This window comes from Ostrinia furnacalis, unplaced genomic scaffold (genome assembly GCF_004193835.3).
Source record: "Ostrinia furnacalis isolate ACB-3 unplaced genomic scaffold, ASM419383v2 OfSCF2810, whole genome shotgun sequence".
Taxonomy (NCBI): domain Eukaryota; kingdom Metazoa; phylum Arthropoda; class Insecta; order Lepidoptera; family Crambidae; genus Ostrinia; species Ostrinia furnacalis.
In genome coordinates, this window is record NW_021133049.1 from 637,471 (window position 1) to 653,865 (window position 16,395).

At 37.8% G+C, this 16,395-nt stretch overlaps 1 protein-coding gene across 23 annotated transcripts in view; it reads left to right on the forward strand.

Annotated features, from left to right (window-relative positions):
- Positions 1 to 12,363, forward strand: part of Tm1 (tropomyosin 1) — a 32,798-nt gene extending 20,435 nt beyond the window's left edge. For 3 of the 23 annotated variants that reach the window (XM_028309666.1, XM_028309657.1, XM_028309668.1), the window contains 6 exons: positions 491 to 608; positions 3,753 to 3,823; positions 5,025 to 5,100; positions 5,928 to 5,990; positions 7,595 to 7,664; positions 8,530 to 9,786. In XM_028309666.1, coding sequence (XP_028165467.1) covers positions 491 to 608; positions 3,753 to 3,823; positions 5,025 to 5,100; positions 5,928 to 5,990; positions 7,595 to 7,664; positions 8,530 to 8,612 — 481 coding nt within the window. In that variant the 3' untranslated portion in view covers positions 8,613 to 9,786. The other 20 variants (XM_028309662.1, XM_028309646.1, XM_028309660.1 and 17 more) reach the window with 16 other exon arrangements.
- The last annotated feature ends 4,032 nt before the right edge of the window (positions 12,364 to 16,395 follow it).

Below are 16,395 nucleotides of genomic sequence, written 5' to 3' on the forward strand. Positions count from 1 at the left end.
ACGAATTAAATAAAATGCCAGGGTCGCCTAAGTTTCAATCAAGAAGTCGTAGTCAAAAAATAACTTGAGTAGATTATTTATTTTCGAACATTAATTAATTTTAGTAATGTAGATTTAGACACATATTATTTTAATTTCTCTAGAGTTTGCACATAAGGTTAGTTTATGCCACAGTTAGGAAATATCTCTCTTTAGATCCACTAAACCAAAATCCAAACGTTTTCTTGTTTTAATGCATGTGTGTTCTTTATTTTGCCCATAACCACCATAGTTTCAGCTACTTGTTTTTCTTTCTTCTTATGTTTAGTTTTATCTTATCTATAAAAGATAAAGAAATTAACTCGCCAACCACACACTAAGATTTCAAGATGTAAAGTTTGTAGCTATCAGAACTTTTTCTTGAAGCGTGATGTTTTCACTTCATATCATTATCGATAAGTTAACATAATCGATGTTATAACATGCATGTGTTTGGCCCCGCACTAACCAGAATACGCAAGGCGCTGGAGAACAGAACCAACATGGAGGATGACCGCGTCGCCATCTTGGAGGCCCAGCTCGCTCAGGCCAAGCTCATTGCCGAGGAGTCGGACAAGAAATATGAAGAGGTGAATGCTTGCACAAATGTTACCACGAAAAAAAATTGTGCTGTTCCATTGATAACCGTTATGTTTGATTACAAATTGAAAATTTAATAGTGACGAGACATCTATCGATAGAACAGCACAATCGCCACGACCTGCATAAAATATACGTTGTAACATAATAATTTATTTTTAACATTTAGTTTTGACATAATTATTAATGTTACAATGAATATGTTACGCAGTTAATCGAATAATGTTTTAATTTATAAGTTATCCAAATCTTAGAAACAAGTTGATGGATAAAAAAGTAATTTATTATTGTTAAACCTTTAATATTATTAAATCAAACTTGCCGTTATGAATTACGATACTATTCAACATGTTTCTAGCAAAATTAGCTCTGAATTTTAAACACGTTCTATTAGCAAGTGTAAATATCTTCGATAATTAATGTAAATTCATATTCAATTAAGCGGCAGTAAGTTCTTATTTTTATTTATGAGTGTGTTATTCAGAGCTGATTAAAATCGTATGTTTGACAAATTAAAGTGCTGAATGCATTTTAATTTCTCTGCGTAATCATTTATGATATTAATAATAAGCTTGAAAAGAGCAAGACATTTATTGTTGCTCGTTTCAATCACGTTTTTCTTCACAGCATAAAATAGATAATTTGTTGCTTTACGTGTCCTACGCCAATGTTTAGTGTTGTTCCTTGCATGTCCTCTAACTTTGGGTCACCCTTGAGAATAGTCTACGTAATTATAACAGCGTCTAGGTAGGGATGTTCCTTGTCGATGTTTTACTCAACATTTGTGTTATGGGATTCAGTGCCCGCAAGGTCCTCGAGAACAGGTCGTTGGCCGATGAGGAGCGCATGGACGCCCTGGAGAACCAGCTGAAGGAGGCCAGGTTCCTCGCTGAGGAAGCCGACAAGAAATACGATGAGGTCTTTATGATGGAGTTTAGATGTCGTTTGGTTTGGCATGGTTTGCTTCATAGAGTACAAAATACAATCCTGTGCGTAACTAATTGTTCTTCCAAATCAGAATAAAATCCTGTGAGTTTTGGTTTTTGCTGTTTAATATTCGTCTTTAAAAATGCTTGTGTGACTTAGATGTCATATGAGGTTATTCATATTTGTGTGTACCAGTCGTTTTAATGAGTTGTTCTTATAATTAATTACCTTTCCTCAACATGCAGGCAGACAAGGAATTGCCATGTTTTCCTACTGACACAATTAATAACATTGTTGTTCCACGCAATGTCTAAAAATATTCCCTATTAAAAACATAATTATAATGTAAATATTATTTGGAAATGATACTAACAACATTTTCCTGCATTAACGTGTGTGCCTATAAATGTTCAAATTGTTTATTTATTGAATTGGTAACCACCGAATTCATTATTGCTCAATTATTTTATTATTCTATATTTGTTTTATCTCACGCGTAAAATTTGCGATTAGATAATTTTAATTTACAATTGATACTTAACACGGCAACGCTATACCTATATGGCTGTCATTAAAGCCATTTCTGAACCATATGGTTAAGTTATAATAATGTCCTAATTCCCCTGACATATGACCCTGCGCGGTGAACGCAGTCGTAAAAGTCAGAGTCCCAAGAAGGAGTCGTATTGCGCCTGATCTTGGCTCGAACGCCTTTTAAGGCAGAACCAGTCTCCTTCGTCGCATATGTTGTTACATAAGCATTACTTCCATATAAGAAGGGTGTAGCTCAAGTTTCTCAAGAGTTACATGCACTATTATAGCGAGTGTCCGTGACATTAATGAGCGTGTAAATGGTATTTCGGTTGTATAATGTGGTGTGGTGTGGTGCCTTCAGGTCGCTCGTAAGCTGGCCATGGTTGAGGCTGACCTGGAGCGCGCGGAGGAGCGTGCCGAATCCGGTGAATCGTAGGTTTCCGCCAATTTCGCTGAAGGACCAATGCTTCCCTCGATTCTGACCTGACAACGTCGAAATAAGAATACCGTTCGATCCATATTTAGAAACTTTCTTGTAATATTCTTATTTCACGCCGTCAGACAACTTTGAGCGGTAATGCAGTGGTCCTAAAGCCTTGTTTGCAAGTTTTCGCCACCGTTCTGCATGGTTGTTCATTTGCATTCTTAACATCGCTGCACCGTAACCCGATTTACCTACATCGGTATTTCTAACATTGGCTCTCATTTATTTTTTGCATGTCCCAATCTAGGTCGGTTACGAGTTTGAAGCAGTGAAGGAGTTTTTTTTTATTATTTTTTTTATTATTATTTGCATCTGCTATAACATTAAAATTTAGTCGATGTTACTGTTTTGCATACGAAACGGTAACACTACTTAGTTTAAGAACTGGATAGGAAAGCGCCGCTTTTGGACTCTCGTGGAACACAAGAGGCGTTCTCCTTCCAGTGTCAGACTAAAACAAGGGTTGCCCCATCTCATGGATATTTCTAAGCAAATGTTAACTATCATGTCCATGTGCCGACTAAACTTCTGTCTTCAGTGTGTGTATCTCTAAACGTGGCTGTAGATAGGCTGTCAGGAAATATGTGTGGTATAGGGCAATTTTCGTTTTCAGATATGCACCGCATTACACCAGAATTACTGGCCGTATGCGTGCCGCACATATGCAAGCGCACACATCACATAACGATTACGATAATGCACTAGATAGCACTTAGATTTTTAATGTTTTTGAAAAATTAAATTTTAGAACTAAATGTTTTGGGACAACCCTCGTTTATTACTTTTTTATTAATATGGAGTACTGACGCCGCTCTCGACATCCCGCTTGTGTGATCCTTTTCTAATTCGCCGATTTTGTTTTGTTTGGAATATATCGTGTTTGCTTCCCTAGAGTTTAATTTTAGCAGGAAAGCGCCCGGTGCAGACGCCATGACACTTGCATTCTGTAGAAGAATCTGCAGTTGCAAAATTAATTTAAATTTGTCCTTGAAAACCTTTGAGAATTAGTTTCCATATCCTATTCCTGACACGTCCTTGCACATTAGAGATTTGCTGTGTCATGTGCCCGAGGCGCTAGTCAGTCTGGCAGCACCCGTGCACTGCGGTTCGAGAGCGGCGCCCGTCCCGGTAGCGTAGTGTGTGTTGTGTGTGTGCGTGTGGGCGAGTACTAACGCTCGGCCGGCGGTAGGTGGCGCGCAAACTCGTGTTGATGGAGCAGGACCTCGAGCGCGCCGAGGAGCGCGCGGAGCAGAGCGACTGGTGAGTGCCGACCTGACCCTGGACGCGGGATCTTGAAGCGTTTGGATTCCAATTGGAAATAGAAATTGGGCACGTGAACTGTGAACTTTAGACAGACACCTTAGTACTCACAATTTCAAGCATTTTTACACCACTCAAAAGACACTCAAATCTAGTAATTCAACCCATATTTTAGTTTCTAAACCGGAACTCAATAACGGATAGGAAAGTTATTGAGTGCCTTTTCAATGAAAAGTTGTTCAATGTAGAGTTCACCAAATTAGAAATCTGTATGCGATTTGGAATTCTAATGCTTCAAAAATTCGTCTCCTGGGTCCTTGTAGACGAGCAACATCTGGCAAAGATACAGCAATATATTCCTATTGATACTCAATATCATAGGAGCACATTATTCCCGAATTCATGTCTTGAATAGTGCAGACATTTGACAAATCTTGCTCATTTACGAAGACTTTAATATCGCATCACTGATTGGAATAAAAAAAATAGATTTTTTACTTTGACAATAATAAAGCAAAAAAAAAAAAAGCAATCATAAGTTATAAGATTTATACGGAAACAAAAGAACTAGCAACGAATAATCTCGAAAAACATGTATTCGATTTTGATGAATGAATTCTTGTTGAAACAGCCGTTAGATCACTAGAATTCACTAAAGAATAATTTCATGCTTTAGTACGAGCGGCTAGTGAAAACGAGAAAGTGCACAGAGTAAATTGCAATTGCAATTCTTATCAGTTTCTTAGCAAGAAAGATAAACGTTTCCATCTAATCAGTGACGCAAATAACATTTTAAATTGAATTACTTTTTTCATCATTATAACCATTGCATGCATATTTTTGTTGATAGTTGCCCATCATTGTTGGTTTATTAGTTAAATTACTTTCGAGACCTTTAAACGACATAGTTTGGCAACTGTCAATATTAACAATAGTATAACTACGATTAACAATTTACATACATCTAACAGTCACGCGCTTTATATTAACTGTTGCACCATAAGTTAAATAAAGACTATTTGGGTCATCGATCAAAGAATTTATTATTAAATTGATATCGTTGAGAAGCCCTTCAAAATTTCCGACCCACTTGTAATTACTAGACAATTAAATGTTTCAAGATCGATCGTTGATTTTAGTAACTGAATAAGTTCCTTTATGTTTCAGTAGAAATTGATTGGTTCCTTTTGTTAATTTTCAGCAAAATCGTCGAGCTTGAGGAGGAGTTGCGCGTTGTCGGCAACAACCTGAAGTCCCTGGAAGTCTCCGAGGAGAAGGTAAAACAGATTTGCTAACTCTTAAACCCCCTTAACTATATCTGAGCTAGATTAAAGAAAAAGAGCTAGGGATCATAGCTACTGTGACCCTAGATTCAATTTCCGTCGAATACTTGAAATACCAGTTTATATGATGCACCAACCATTCAAGTAGGATAACTATAAAATTTACTTATCTTCGAGAGTTGATACCTACTCAATTTAAATTCTAGGCCAAGCTTATAAAAGCTAGGAAAACATTTGATATGCTAATCAGGTCTATACCTCTAACGAACAAGCCATCCTTCGAGATAGTGATTAGATGAATTCCATTACTGATGAGTAACCAAGTGTAACCCGTTTCACGCAGGCCAACCAACGCGAAGAAGAGTACAAAAATCAGATCAAAACCCTCACCACCCGCCTAAAGGAGGTGTGAATGAACGAGATCGGTTCACTTACGCGAGAGTTTTCGTACGCTTGCCTAACCGCATTCTGATGTACATACCCTCTATAGAGTGTAGACATTGTGCCTATTTTACCATCCTCGAAACCGATGCCAGAATAAAAAAGAAGCTATGGTAAAATATGCACAGTGCGTAGTGCGTCTTGCGTACTTGCGTGTTCCGTTTTCTCCACACTGATTTTTCTTTATTTGGCTGCCGTGTATGTTCCTTTTCTAACAGTTATTTATCCGTATAACCTAGTTTTAGTGTCCCCACTTTTAGCCGTTGTTCGGTATCTCATAGTGGTAGTAAAGCTCCAACGAGCTCTACGAAGCTATGCGGTACAGCATGGTTTTTCGTTTTCGCTGTTTTATGTTTTTCGTTAATAAACAATAATCACAGGCGACGCAAAGGGAAGAGACATACGAGGGCCAAGTCAAACTGCTGGACGCACAACTGAAAGAGGTAAAACGGACAGCCGAGGCGGAAATAAGCCGTAGATAGCATTGGTAAAGGTTGTAGATAGGTTCATGCCATCGCCATTCTTGTTGGGAAAATTGTATCCATCGCTATATAAAGAGTGTCTATCCCTTTGTGTATGGATCTTATCTTGTCTCTTTATATAGTTTCGGCTACTGTGTCGGTGTAGGTCCGTGTAGTCTGGCTGACATCGGTTGGTGCTTCATCTATGTATCTATTTACGAGGACTCTTCTCTATTACATGTGTATAATAATTTGTTTCTGTATCTATCATGTATGTTCCTTTTGCCTATCTTGTGATTGTACGCTTCATTCAACATGCTTTTATTTTCATCCTTGTTTTTTCATTTGTTCTTTCATGTGCTAGATGCCATTCCTATGTCATGGTAAATGTTCGCGGTTGTTTTATTACCTTCATTTATTAAGATTATTTCGTCATTTTACTGACAGGTCCATAAAAATTTGAAAATTAACAGTTTAAAGTGCACTTCAGCCAGTACAAGGCATTCTCCGTCATTTTCGAGAGCTTTCGAGTCTCAAACATTGTTAAGAAGATTTTGAGTGTCTCTATCAAGAGAACCTTCCATCGCATGATAAAGCGGTACAGTCACATGATGGGCAAAAACTGTGGCACGCGGTGGCTTGTCAGTAATCCGTCCTGTGTGGATAGGCCATGGCGTCGCGCGAGCACGTCGAGGATAAGATCCACAGCCTCTCGCAGAAACTGACGCAAGTAAGTTGTGCTCACCCGCAGCCGTCTGGTAGCATTGATGTACGCACTCAATATTAAAAGTCCCTATTGGTTAAATATTAGTGACGTCCACTGGAATTGCAAATGTTTAATATCAAACAAACTCGAGTTGCTCAACCAAGCGAAGTAATTATTTATTTTGGAGTCATGATTATTCAATTACCAAATTGCATTGGACTTAATTAAAAGTAAATGTCTTTATGAGCATATAAATTTAATACGCAATTGATTTGAATAACTTAACGTCAATCAGTTAATGTTTATTAGAAACCAATAGATATTGTAAAATATTTTTTTAATGACTAATTAACAATGTGATGTAATCAATGCGACCAGATATATCTACTTTCTTTCCTCATGTTCATAAAGCTACTTGTAATTAAGGTAATTAAAGGGTAAACATGTGTATTGTAGTGTAGTGTCGGCCCACGGCACTTAGCTGCTATCGGTGAAGGTAAAATGCATGGGCGTGGTCGCTTTACATGTCTAACATAGTGTTGTTTTTATGTTAAACCTAATTTAATTTGTAAAGTTCAAAGTTTTTTGGAGTTAATTTAATTTGCTTTTTAAAAAAGATAATTTGCATGAGATAATGTATGAAATAGCCTATTTTTTTAAAATTATAAAGTTACGAATATAAATGTAAAGTTATTGTATGTCAAATTGACCATATAAATGTTTATAATTTCTAATTAAAGTTGTTTAAATTAGTTAATATTGTAAATTGTATATCGTTAAATTTATTAGAGCCTTGATTATTTCATATTACATTGGCTTTTTTGAAAAATAGGCTGTTTCCCAAATGAGCAAATATTAAAAGAGACCCTAAAAATTACAGGCTGAAGCTCGCGCTGAGTTCGCTGAGCGCTCCGTGCAGAAACTCCAGAAGGAGGTCGACAGGCTTGAAGGTAATTTACCTCATTTATTTATGACGGACAAAGCAAAAACAAATATTTATGATATTACGAATAAAAAGTATAATATATTTCAAAGTGAAATCGTATTAATGATTACATTTTAATGCTAGTTTTCAAGGTTCTCCAGATATATTACAACGTACAGCAGACGGTTAAGTCGAATACAAATCTCTGAAGTCAAGTTGATAACATAGTTTGAGAATAACCAAAGCTTTATACATAAAAGTGCACCTAAATTCATCTCAGCCGTCATTAGAGCTGGCTTCTTGAGTTCAATGCTGTACAATAGATTTGAAAGCTTTTTTTTTACTTTCATTTTCGCTATAATATCAAGCTTATTTTTTCTTATTTTCATAGTAACAGTTTTTCTAGTTTTGATTTTATTAGGCAGAACATAGACTCCAATATAATTAACTGAACGCCCTTGTATAGTTATCGTTGTGAAATCTAATCGACTCCAGTTAATTTGCGGGCAGTTTATAATTGTATTGGAATCTTAATTCTGCACACAATTTTTATTTCGTGAGCATGTATTTTAAATGTGTCCTACTAGATGCTCGACCCTTCGATGTTTTATAATTCCTAGTATTCTGGCATGGTTTTTCAATGTCGTTTTTCTGTTCTAATATATTCGAACTTTCATTGATGTGATCCTATTCGTTTAAGAAATTAATTAGCATCATACGGTGCTTTATTTTCTTTGATAAAAGAATTCTCAATAAATATTGCACCATGAAAAGTAAAGCAAACTGTTTGTAATTAAAGAGTCACCAGTGATATCGCGATATGCAATGAAAGTTCGAAGCATGTTACGTGTTTGTGTGTGGACTGACCGTGGCCACGTCGCACCTTGCAGACGACCTGGTGGCCGAGCGCGAAAAGAGCAAACTTCTGCAGGAGGAGATGGAGGCCACGCTCCACGACATCCAGAACATGTGAACACCTCGCGCCTCGCCCGCCACCCTCACCCGCGCGCCACCCATATCGACATCGACATCGACACTCGCACATCACTAGCGCTTTGACAGCTGTCACTGTGACACGAGCCGCCATCTTTATTTAACCCTCCGGAAAACACTGGCTCTATTTAGTGATGAGTTGTTATTTTTCCATAGTTTTTTTACAAAATGACGCGGTAGACCGAGTGAGGTGGGCGGGCGACTAGATGTTTCTAGAGTTAGAGTAATTGCCAGCCGCTTTTTAATGTAACGTCGAGAACGAGTGTTCGCTAGACACCACTGCCATGTGCAATTTTTGTTTTAATGATACACAAATTATTCTACTAATATTTTCCGTATAAATGTTGAGAACTTTATTTTCATTATAGTCATTTATGTCAAGCGTGCCTGTAAATGTCGAGCTTTCGACTTTCTTTGATGAATGCAGCTATACAACTCGCTTTCTTATGGCACTTCTAGTTATAGGATAAAACGTCAACATTCCAAAATGGGTCCAAATGTTTGAAATGTATACTCAACAAGTCACTAGGACTGATATTGTAAAAGTTGCACATCACTTGTACATTCTCTTATATCGCAAAGCGTAGAACAAATTTATTGTTTTTGTAATAATCAGTTCCAATTCCTAATTATGATTTCACTTGTCGTACGTACGTAGTGCAAAACATTAATTAATGATATTGGCAATAATAATTAGTGCACTGTTTGCTATTATTTATAATGAACTCTTATTTACTTAATATTAGAAAGAGATTAGATATTTTATTTAATGAGTGGTATGGTAACACGTAAAATATTGATATTTATAAGAATATACTTTGCTATGAAGTATTCGATATTCTATTTTGTTTCGCGGATGATTTTTCTTGTGTCATAAAATTGAGTATTGTTATTATTTATTTAAATGATTTGAAGAATAAATGATGACCATTCCAAACTGTAACGCTGTCGAGGATCCGTGCGCAGGTTGTTACTTCCTAGAGCTGGCAATTCCGCGCCGCGGCGCACCCTTGTCAAACAAAACGTTCGCTTACGAGATAACGTTTTACATGTTATTGATTAATGAATTGATAGTAAGTTCGTGAGAAATAAATTAATGATTTTAAGAGTATTCTAACACAAGTGTTTATAAATATATATTATTATTTTTAAAACCGTTTTCTTTTTTTTACTAATACGAGTGAACCTCTCATCGACCCCTTTCCGTGCTAACTTCATATCGATTCTATCAGCTATAACCGATCAAATCATTCATTTGTAAATCTTCGAAACGAAATAATATCCATCGAGTAACGTTCATCGACTAAATCAATCCGGGCGAACCGAAGTAACGTCGTCGAAAGAAGCGATATGAAATCGACCTGTCGCACTGTAAATACCATCGTCCGAACTCCGAAGCACGGGCATGGTACCGATGAACCCGGTAGAGTAGCATGGAGCGGTGTGAGCATGCAGCACCCGCCGAGCTCACGCTCTCGCCTGCCGCAGACGACCTCATCAACGAGATCGAGCGCTTCAATGACATCGGCGACGACATCGACGACTCCTTCGTCGAGCTCATCCCGGGCGTCGACCCCAACGAGCGCCAGGTCGAGGCTGCGCGCAAGGAGTACGAGCGCCTGCACCCCAAGGAGCCCACGCCGCCGCCCAAGGAGCCCACGCCGCCGCCCAAGGAACCCACGCCGCCGCCGCCGCCCGCGGAGCCCGTGCCCGCCGAAGGAGCGCCGCCCGCCGAAGGAGCGCCGCCCGCCGAAGGAGCGCCGCCCGCCGACGGCGCCGTGCCCGCTGAGGGAGCCGCGCCTCCCGCCGACGGCGCCGCTCCACCGGCCGAGGGCGCCGCGCCCGCGGCCGACGGCGCGGCCCCGCCGGCCGAAGCCGCCGGCCGAGGCCGCCCCCGCTGCGGCCCCGGCGGAGGCCCCCGCCGCGCCCGCGCCGGCCCCGGAGCCAGCGGCGGCACCCGCGCCCGCCGAGCCCGCGCCGGCCCCCGCGGAGGCAGCGCCCGCGCCGTAACGCAATCCGATTCTATCGCGCTCTCGTAAATTCAACCTGTAACACATCCGAACTGTTGTTAAATATGCATCGTAATATGAATCTATTTTTTTTATTAATTAATGTTTGGACTTTGGAATATGGCGTCCCGTTTCTATTACCGTGTCAATCTCGTCGGAATTCACGCGAAAGAAACTGAAGTATAACCTGGTAAACGGTTGACATAATTTTAAAGTTCGGGATGTATTAGTGTAAGAAACTGCAAGACGGCGCAGCTCCTAAACGCGGTCAATGTATCGTCGAGGCTATCGTTTTATATTTTGTAAATAAAGGAGGAAAAATAGCTGATGGAATAGTTTCAATGGACGCGATGTAGAGTAGAGCCCCGCGTAGCATGCGTGTGTGTGACTAACCCGGCTGGATGACGGGACTGACGGCGGCGGTGTCCACAGACGATCTGATCGCCGGCAAGGAGATGTTCCACGAGATCGGCGGCGAGCTGGACTGCGCCTTCGACGACCTGGGCCTGAAGACGCCGGCGCACACCGTGCACGCCACACGCGTCTGCGAGCGCTGCACGTGCTGCCATTGAACTCCACGCGCGCGTTTATACCTCTTCGCTTTTCATCTGCATTTAAATTGACAGTTAAAATTACCCCATTATTTGATAAATAAAAGAGAAGAAACACTAAAACAATTAACCAAGCATGTTCAATTAATGTGTCGTCGAAACCTTTCGAGCTTAAGGTAACATGAAGCGCATGGCTTCGGAATAACAAGGACGCAACATGTAAGCACTTTCATTAATTACTTAATTTAATTTACTTCGATTCATGGTAAACGTTTACATACGTTCATAACATTCGTGAAGGTGATAATATCGTCGATTTACGATAGCAAAAAGTAGTATGTAAACGTTTTCCTAAAAATATGCTAAACTAATTCGCTTCAAAACTTGACTTGAAGGAGTTTAAAAATAGGCACACACCCATTCACAGGAAATCGTCAACGTATCATTTGGACACGACCAAAATAATGGTGATGAAAATGATGATGATGACTTTTATAATGATGATGATTTCTTTATCAAAGGATGGCCCTTCGTATAGGAATTGTATAATTAGAAGAATTACTTTATTTATGATTAACATAAATTTCAGAAAAAATAATTTGTATTTAAGTTTATACAGTGTTTTCTAAATTAAAACATGGCATTAAGTTCGCCATTTGTACCTAACATCTTCTGCGCAAAGTTGTAAATAATTTCTTTATTGTGAAACTACTGAAATTACAGTGGCAATAATTTATGATACTTTAATCTTGTTAAAAGTTAGAAAACACTGTATTTTTCCACATCTTGTCTCTTATTACTTACATAAATAGAGACGAGACCTGTGAAATAAAAAATGCTTAACGGTATCTCAACTCGCAGACGAGCTTGTGGCTGAGAAGGAGAAGTACAAGGACATCGGTGACGACCTCGACACCGCCTTCGTCGAGCTCATCCTCAAGGAATAAGGTGCCATGGGCCACCTTTGACCCCCCATGGGGTCGCTGCGGGCCCCCCAAGCCCCAGCTTCACGCCGCGGAACTGCCACCCACCCGCGATTCACAAACCATCCGAATAGACATAATTTTATATTTTATACTCCTGATTTAAAGTATTAAAATCCATAGCTATACTATGTACGGCGGTATTTATTTTCGAGTAATATAATATAATAAATAATTTATTACTTCTATTTTGTTTTATTTATTTTATTATAGTTGTTGCAATTCACGAAGGCGAGTGAGCTTTACATGTGTGGTGGCTTCTACTGTTTGTTTTCCAAAAGTTTTGATAGAAATAACACCATCGTGTGCATATACACGTACCTACACACACAAGTAAAACTCACTCGCTTTCGTGAGATGTAAGAACTATTACTTATGTAGGCAGTAGAATTTTACATTTCTTTTATTAAATCTCTGTAAAAAGTATTAATATTTCTAAGTTTAAGGTGAAGAAAGAGATAGAAGTGTTATTACAGTTTAGTAACTATTATAAATAGCTATAAAGTACCTAGCAAGATAAATTCAGGAATTCTGGAAGAATGAAGTTATTAAACATAGCAGCTTTATGGTCCTACATCATACAAGCACGTACCTACCTTTGTAAAGAATAAATAGCCTTTGAATATTAATTTATTATTTTATTGTTATCAATAAGTTAGCACCAACCAGATGTAGAGTAGATGAAACATTTGTAGAATAGTTCTGGCTTTTATTTACCCAATATATTTTCTTACATTGCTAGCACAAAGTAAATATGCTTTTTATATTATGCTGCATGGTAATTAGAAATGCTTTTCCAATTTACTTTCATCGTAGCAGACGCTAGATAGGTCTGAAACACGCACAATTCGAATATATCATAGTAATCGACTTATCACGAGAAAATAACAGAGATTTCAAGTCGAATAAGCTGAAAGCAAAAGTTATTTGTTTCAAAAATGTAATGACTCAGAAGAAATATAAAAAATAACTTATTAACGAATTAATTACATAAATCAGAGTAAGTCAAAATAGTTGAAGCTGGCTTGAATATTTGGGGAACCATTTTCTGCAATAAGAATGGTTCTCTTATTTGATTATTTTTTTAATGCCAGCTCTCATATAGTACTATTGTTTATTTCTAACAAACTAACACCTACTAACATTTGACAGATGAGGTGATTGAGGAGCGCAGTAAGTACAAGGCGATCGCCGAGGAGGTCGATCAGACCTTCGCAGACCTCTCCGGGTATTAAGCGGAATGAGTAGCCGCCATCTTGGGAAATGGCGGGAAAGTTCCGCCATCTTGGATTGGCGGAAAAAGTCTGCCATGTTGGGACTGGCGGGAAAAACAGCGCGTGGCAGTGAACGGGTCTGGACGGCACCACCCTGACGTGGAAAGCTTTTAATAACTTGAAAGAAAAAGTTTGCTGAGGGCTATCTAAAAAATTAATAGTCTAAAAGAAATCAAATCATTCCAGTGTGAGAATAAGTAATCATATTATTATTTAATATTAAAAATAATTTTAAGACATAAAATTTATTGCTGTTTTATAAAGAAAACTGCATAGCTGCTGAATCTGCTACTCGAAACGCCAATTAAATTCGAATAATAAATGATGAAATCGAGTGATCGTCCAGTTCCTAGAAAGCCAGGCTTAGAGTGTGTTCGTCGCTTCGAGTCTCCTTTGCACAGCACGATGAATCCAAAGCCTCGTATTCACTGACCTCATAATCATGTATCTATATCCAGAAATGACGTCAGACCTCTTTTTACGTCACCTTTTGATACATGTATCGCGTGTTCCACATTTTTAGTCGCTGTAATTTTTTCTCTAGTGAATACGAGGCAACATTGCTTTGAACGATTGATTGAGCGTTGATGTATCAATAGGTAGGTAATAAGAGACAGATGCTATATTATTGCCTTCTTTAATTAAGGAAAATACCTATGTTTAAACGTGCGTAGGGTAGCCTCTACATAATTAATCGCCATTGATAAATTTTATGCAGGTGTTCAACTGTTCAAGTTAATTATGAACATTTCGTTAACAAAGTCTAAGAAACTCAATCAAACTTTTCGATTAATTTAAATTAATGTAAGTCTGCAAACTTGAAAGAAAGAGAAGTAAACTGAATACGAACTCTTATTGGAAAGTCTCACAGATTTTTTACAAAACTTATCTTTAAAAGACTTTGTGAAGGCTATCTAACAACATCAAAACAACTGTCTCTATCTAGCCATGAAGTGTTAAAGTACCTACTTATGTATGTAATATATTGTTTTTTATCCTTAAAAAAACCTAAAAATTTAAACTGAATATTGTAGGAAGTTTGTATAAAAGTTGTTTTGTACGCGCATTAAAATGGTTACACTTATGGATGTTTGTACTTGTAAGTTTAAATCTAGAAAATAATAAATAAGTAAAAACATTAAAACTAAATCATAGCCCAAGATATTCGTAACCTTGTTGAAAAGCTCATTGCAAATTTTCAAAAATATAATTTTTGATACTTGTACAAAATATTTAGGAATAGCACAGACTAAAAAAATTATATAAAACCTATAACTTTCGGCTTTATAGGTATAATTTTGTGTCTATCATAGTAGTTATATGTATATCGAGAGTATGCGTAAGTATACACGAGATATAAGCAAAAAAATATAATGCGACACAATAAAAATGTCGTCAAAAGATTCAGACAGAAGTACAACTACGACGCAACGTTCGTAGTAAGCTACGAAATTGCTACGGGTTTTGTAGCGCTACGAGACCACAGATAAGGAAACTACAACCTATTTCTGCTGAATTTTTTTAGACATGTACACCAGTGACCACAAATTAATCGTTACAAATAATAACTACTATGATGGATCCAAAATCGTTATAATCGATACTCAATTACATCATAATTAGTAAACTTGTTAACAATGACTAACACAAATGATGAGTTTTTAATTAATTTCTTAGTATCATTTAGAAAAACTAATGCGCGTTCTGTAAATATTTAAAGTCTATCTGCGTAATGTGATTATGCATACTTTGAAGCTTGTATGAGGCTCATACAGCGACGGGCGTCCGCGCCGTCCCAGGTCCACTGCCGAAATGTTTTCTACGCCTCTTTTGGTACGTTTTTTACGTAAACTTACTATAAACTTCAATGCATTCTTATGAAGCGTGTAACGAGTTTGATTTTAGGCACTATGGTGTAAGTTTTGTACTTGTTTAGCCTTAGTTTTTGTATGTATCATAAGCTTCACATTCCAGTTCTCCTGTGGCCGTGGCTGCATTCTCTAGCTTCCCCTAATGAAGTGTACCTAAAGCGCTTTAACTGACTATTCTAAAATAAATACCTTTGTATTATTTGTGTCTTTTATTTATACTGCAATTAGTTATGCCCCTATTTACTTAACAGTTTATTTAAAGACGACTATCAACTAATTTGTACGCGGCACAATAAATCCGCGGGATAACCCTAACCTACCCAGGTCCAATTTTTAGTATTTTTATACTTGATACAAATTTGTAGTTTCTATTTCAGTTGTTTGTGGAGAAAATAAATATTAAGTTGTTAATACGAAGAAAAGTTTTTTTTAAGTTTATCCTACCTGTTTTACCTACGTAATGTACCTAAACAGCACAAGTTCGATGTCATGCCATTGCTGAAAATATTTCTTCAACTCTCCTTTAGATACACTGTCGATTCGTGACTAGGATACATACATGAAAATAACGAAAGACTCAGGCGTACGAATATCGAAAAATCCTTCCCGTGAAAGCGTATTAATTACAAATTAAAGTAGGTATAATGTATAAATAAGAATTCCCTTGAGTCCAAGGAGGTAGCGATACGCACAGGTTCAATACTCAATACTCAATTCTTTATTGCATCCATAATGTTACAGAGGTGGTATGTATGGTTTTATAAGATACAATTATGGACCCTGTCGGGCACAGCATTCTAAGAGAAGGAAGGAATTCAAGGAAGAGCAATCCATTTCTGAATAAAATAAGGGGTTTGATAAACGAAATATTCTGTATTTGTATTTTATGTGTGTTAAGATTCTATTATAGGTAAATGAATCACAAACATTGTAAAGCTTCTCTCTGTAAGTTTAACTCACTTGAAAGGATCGTTCATAATTATTAAGCTCATTATTTGTTTATCAAGCAAAGCTTTATCCGTGTCCCGTTGAAAGCTGGACGTCGGCGCTCTGCATCAATGGCCTGCGGTACTTA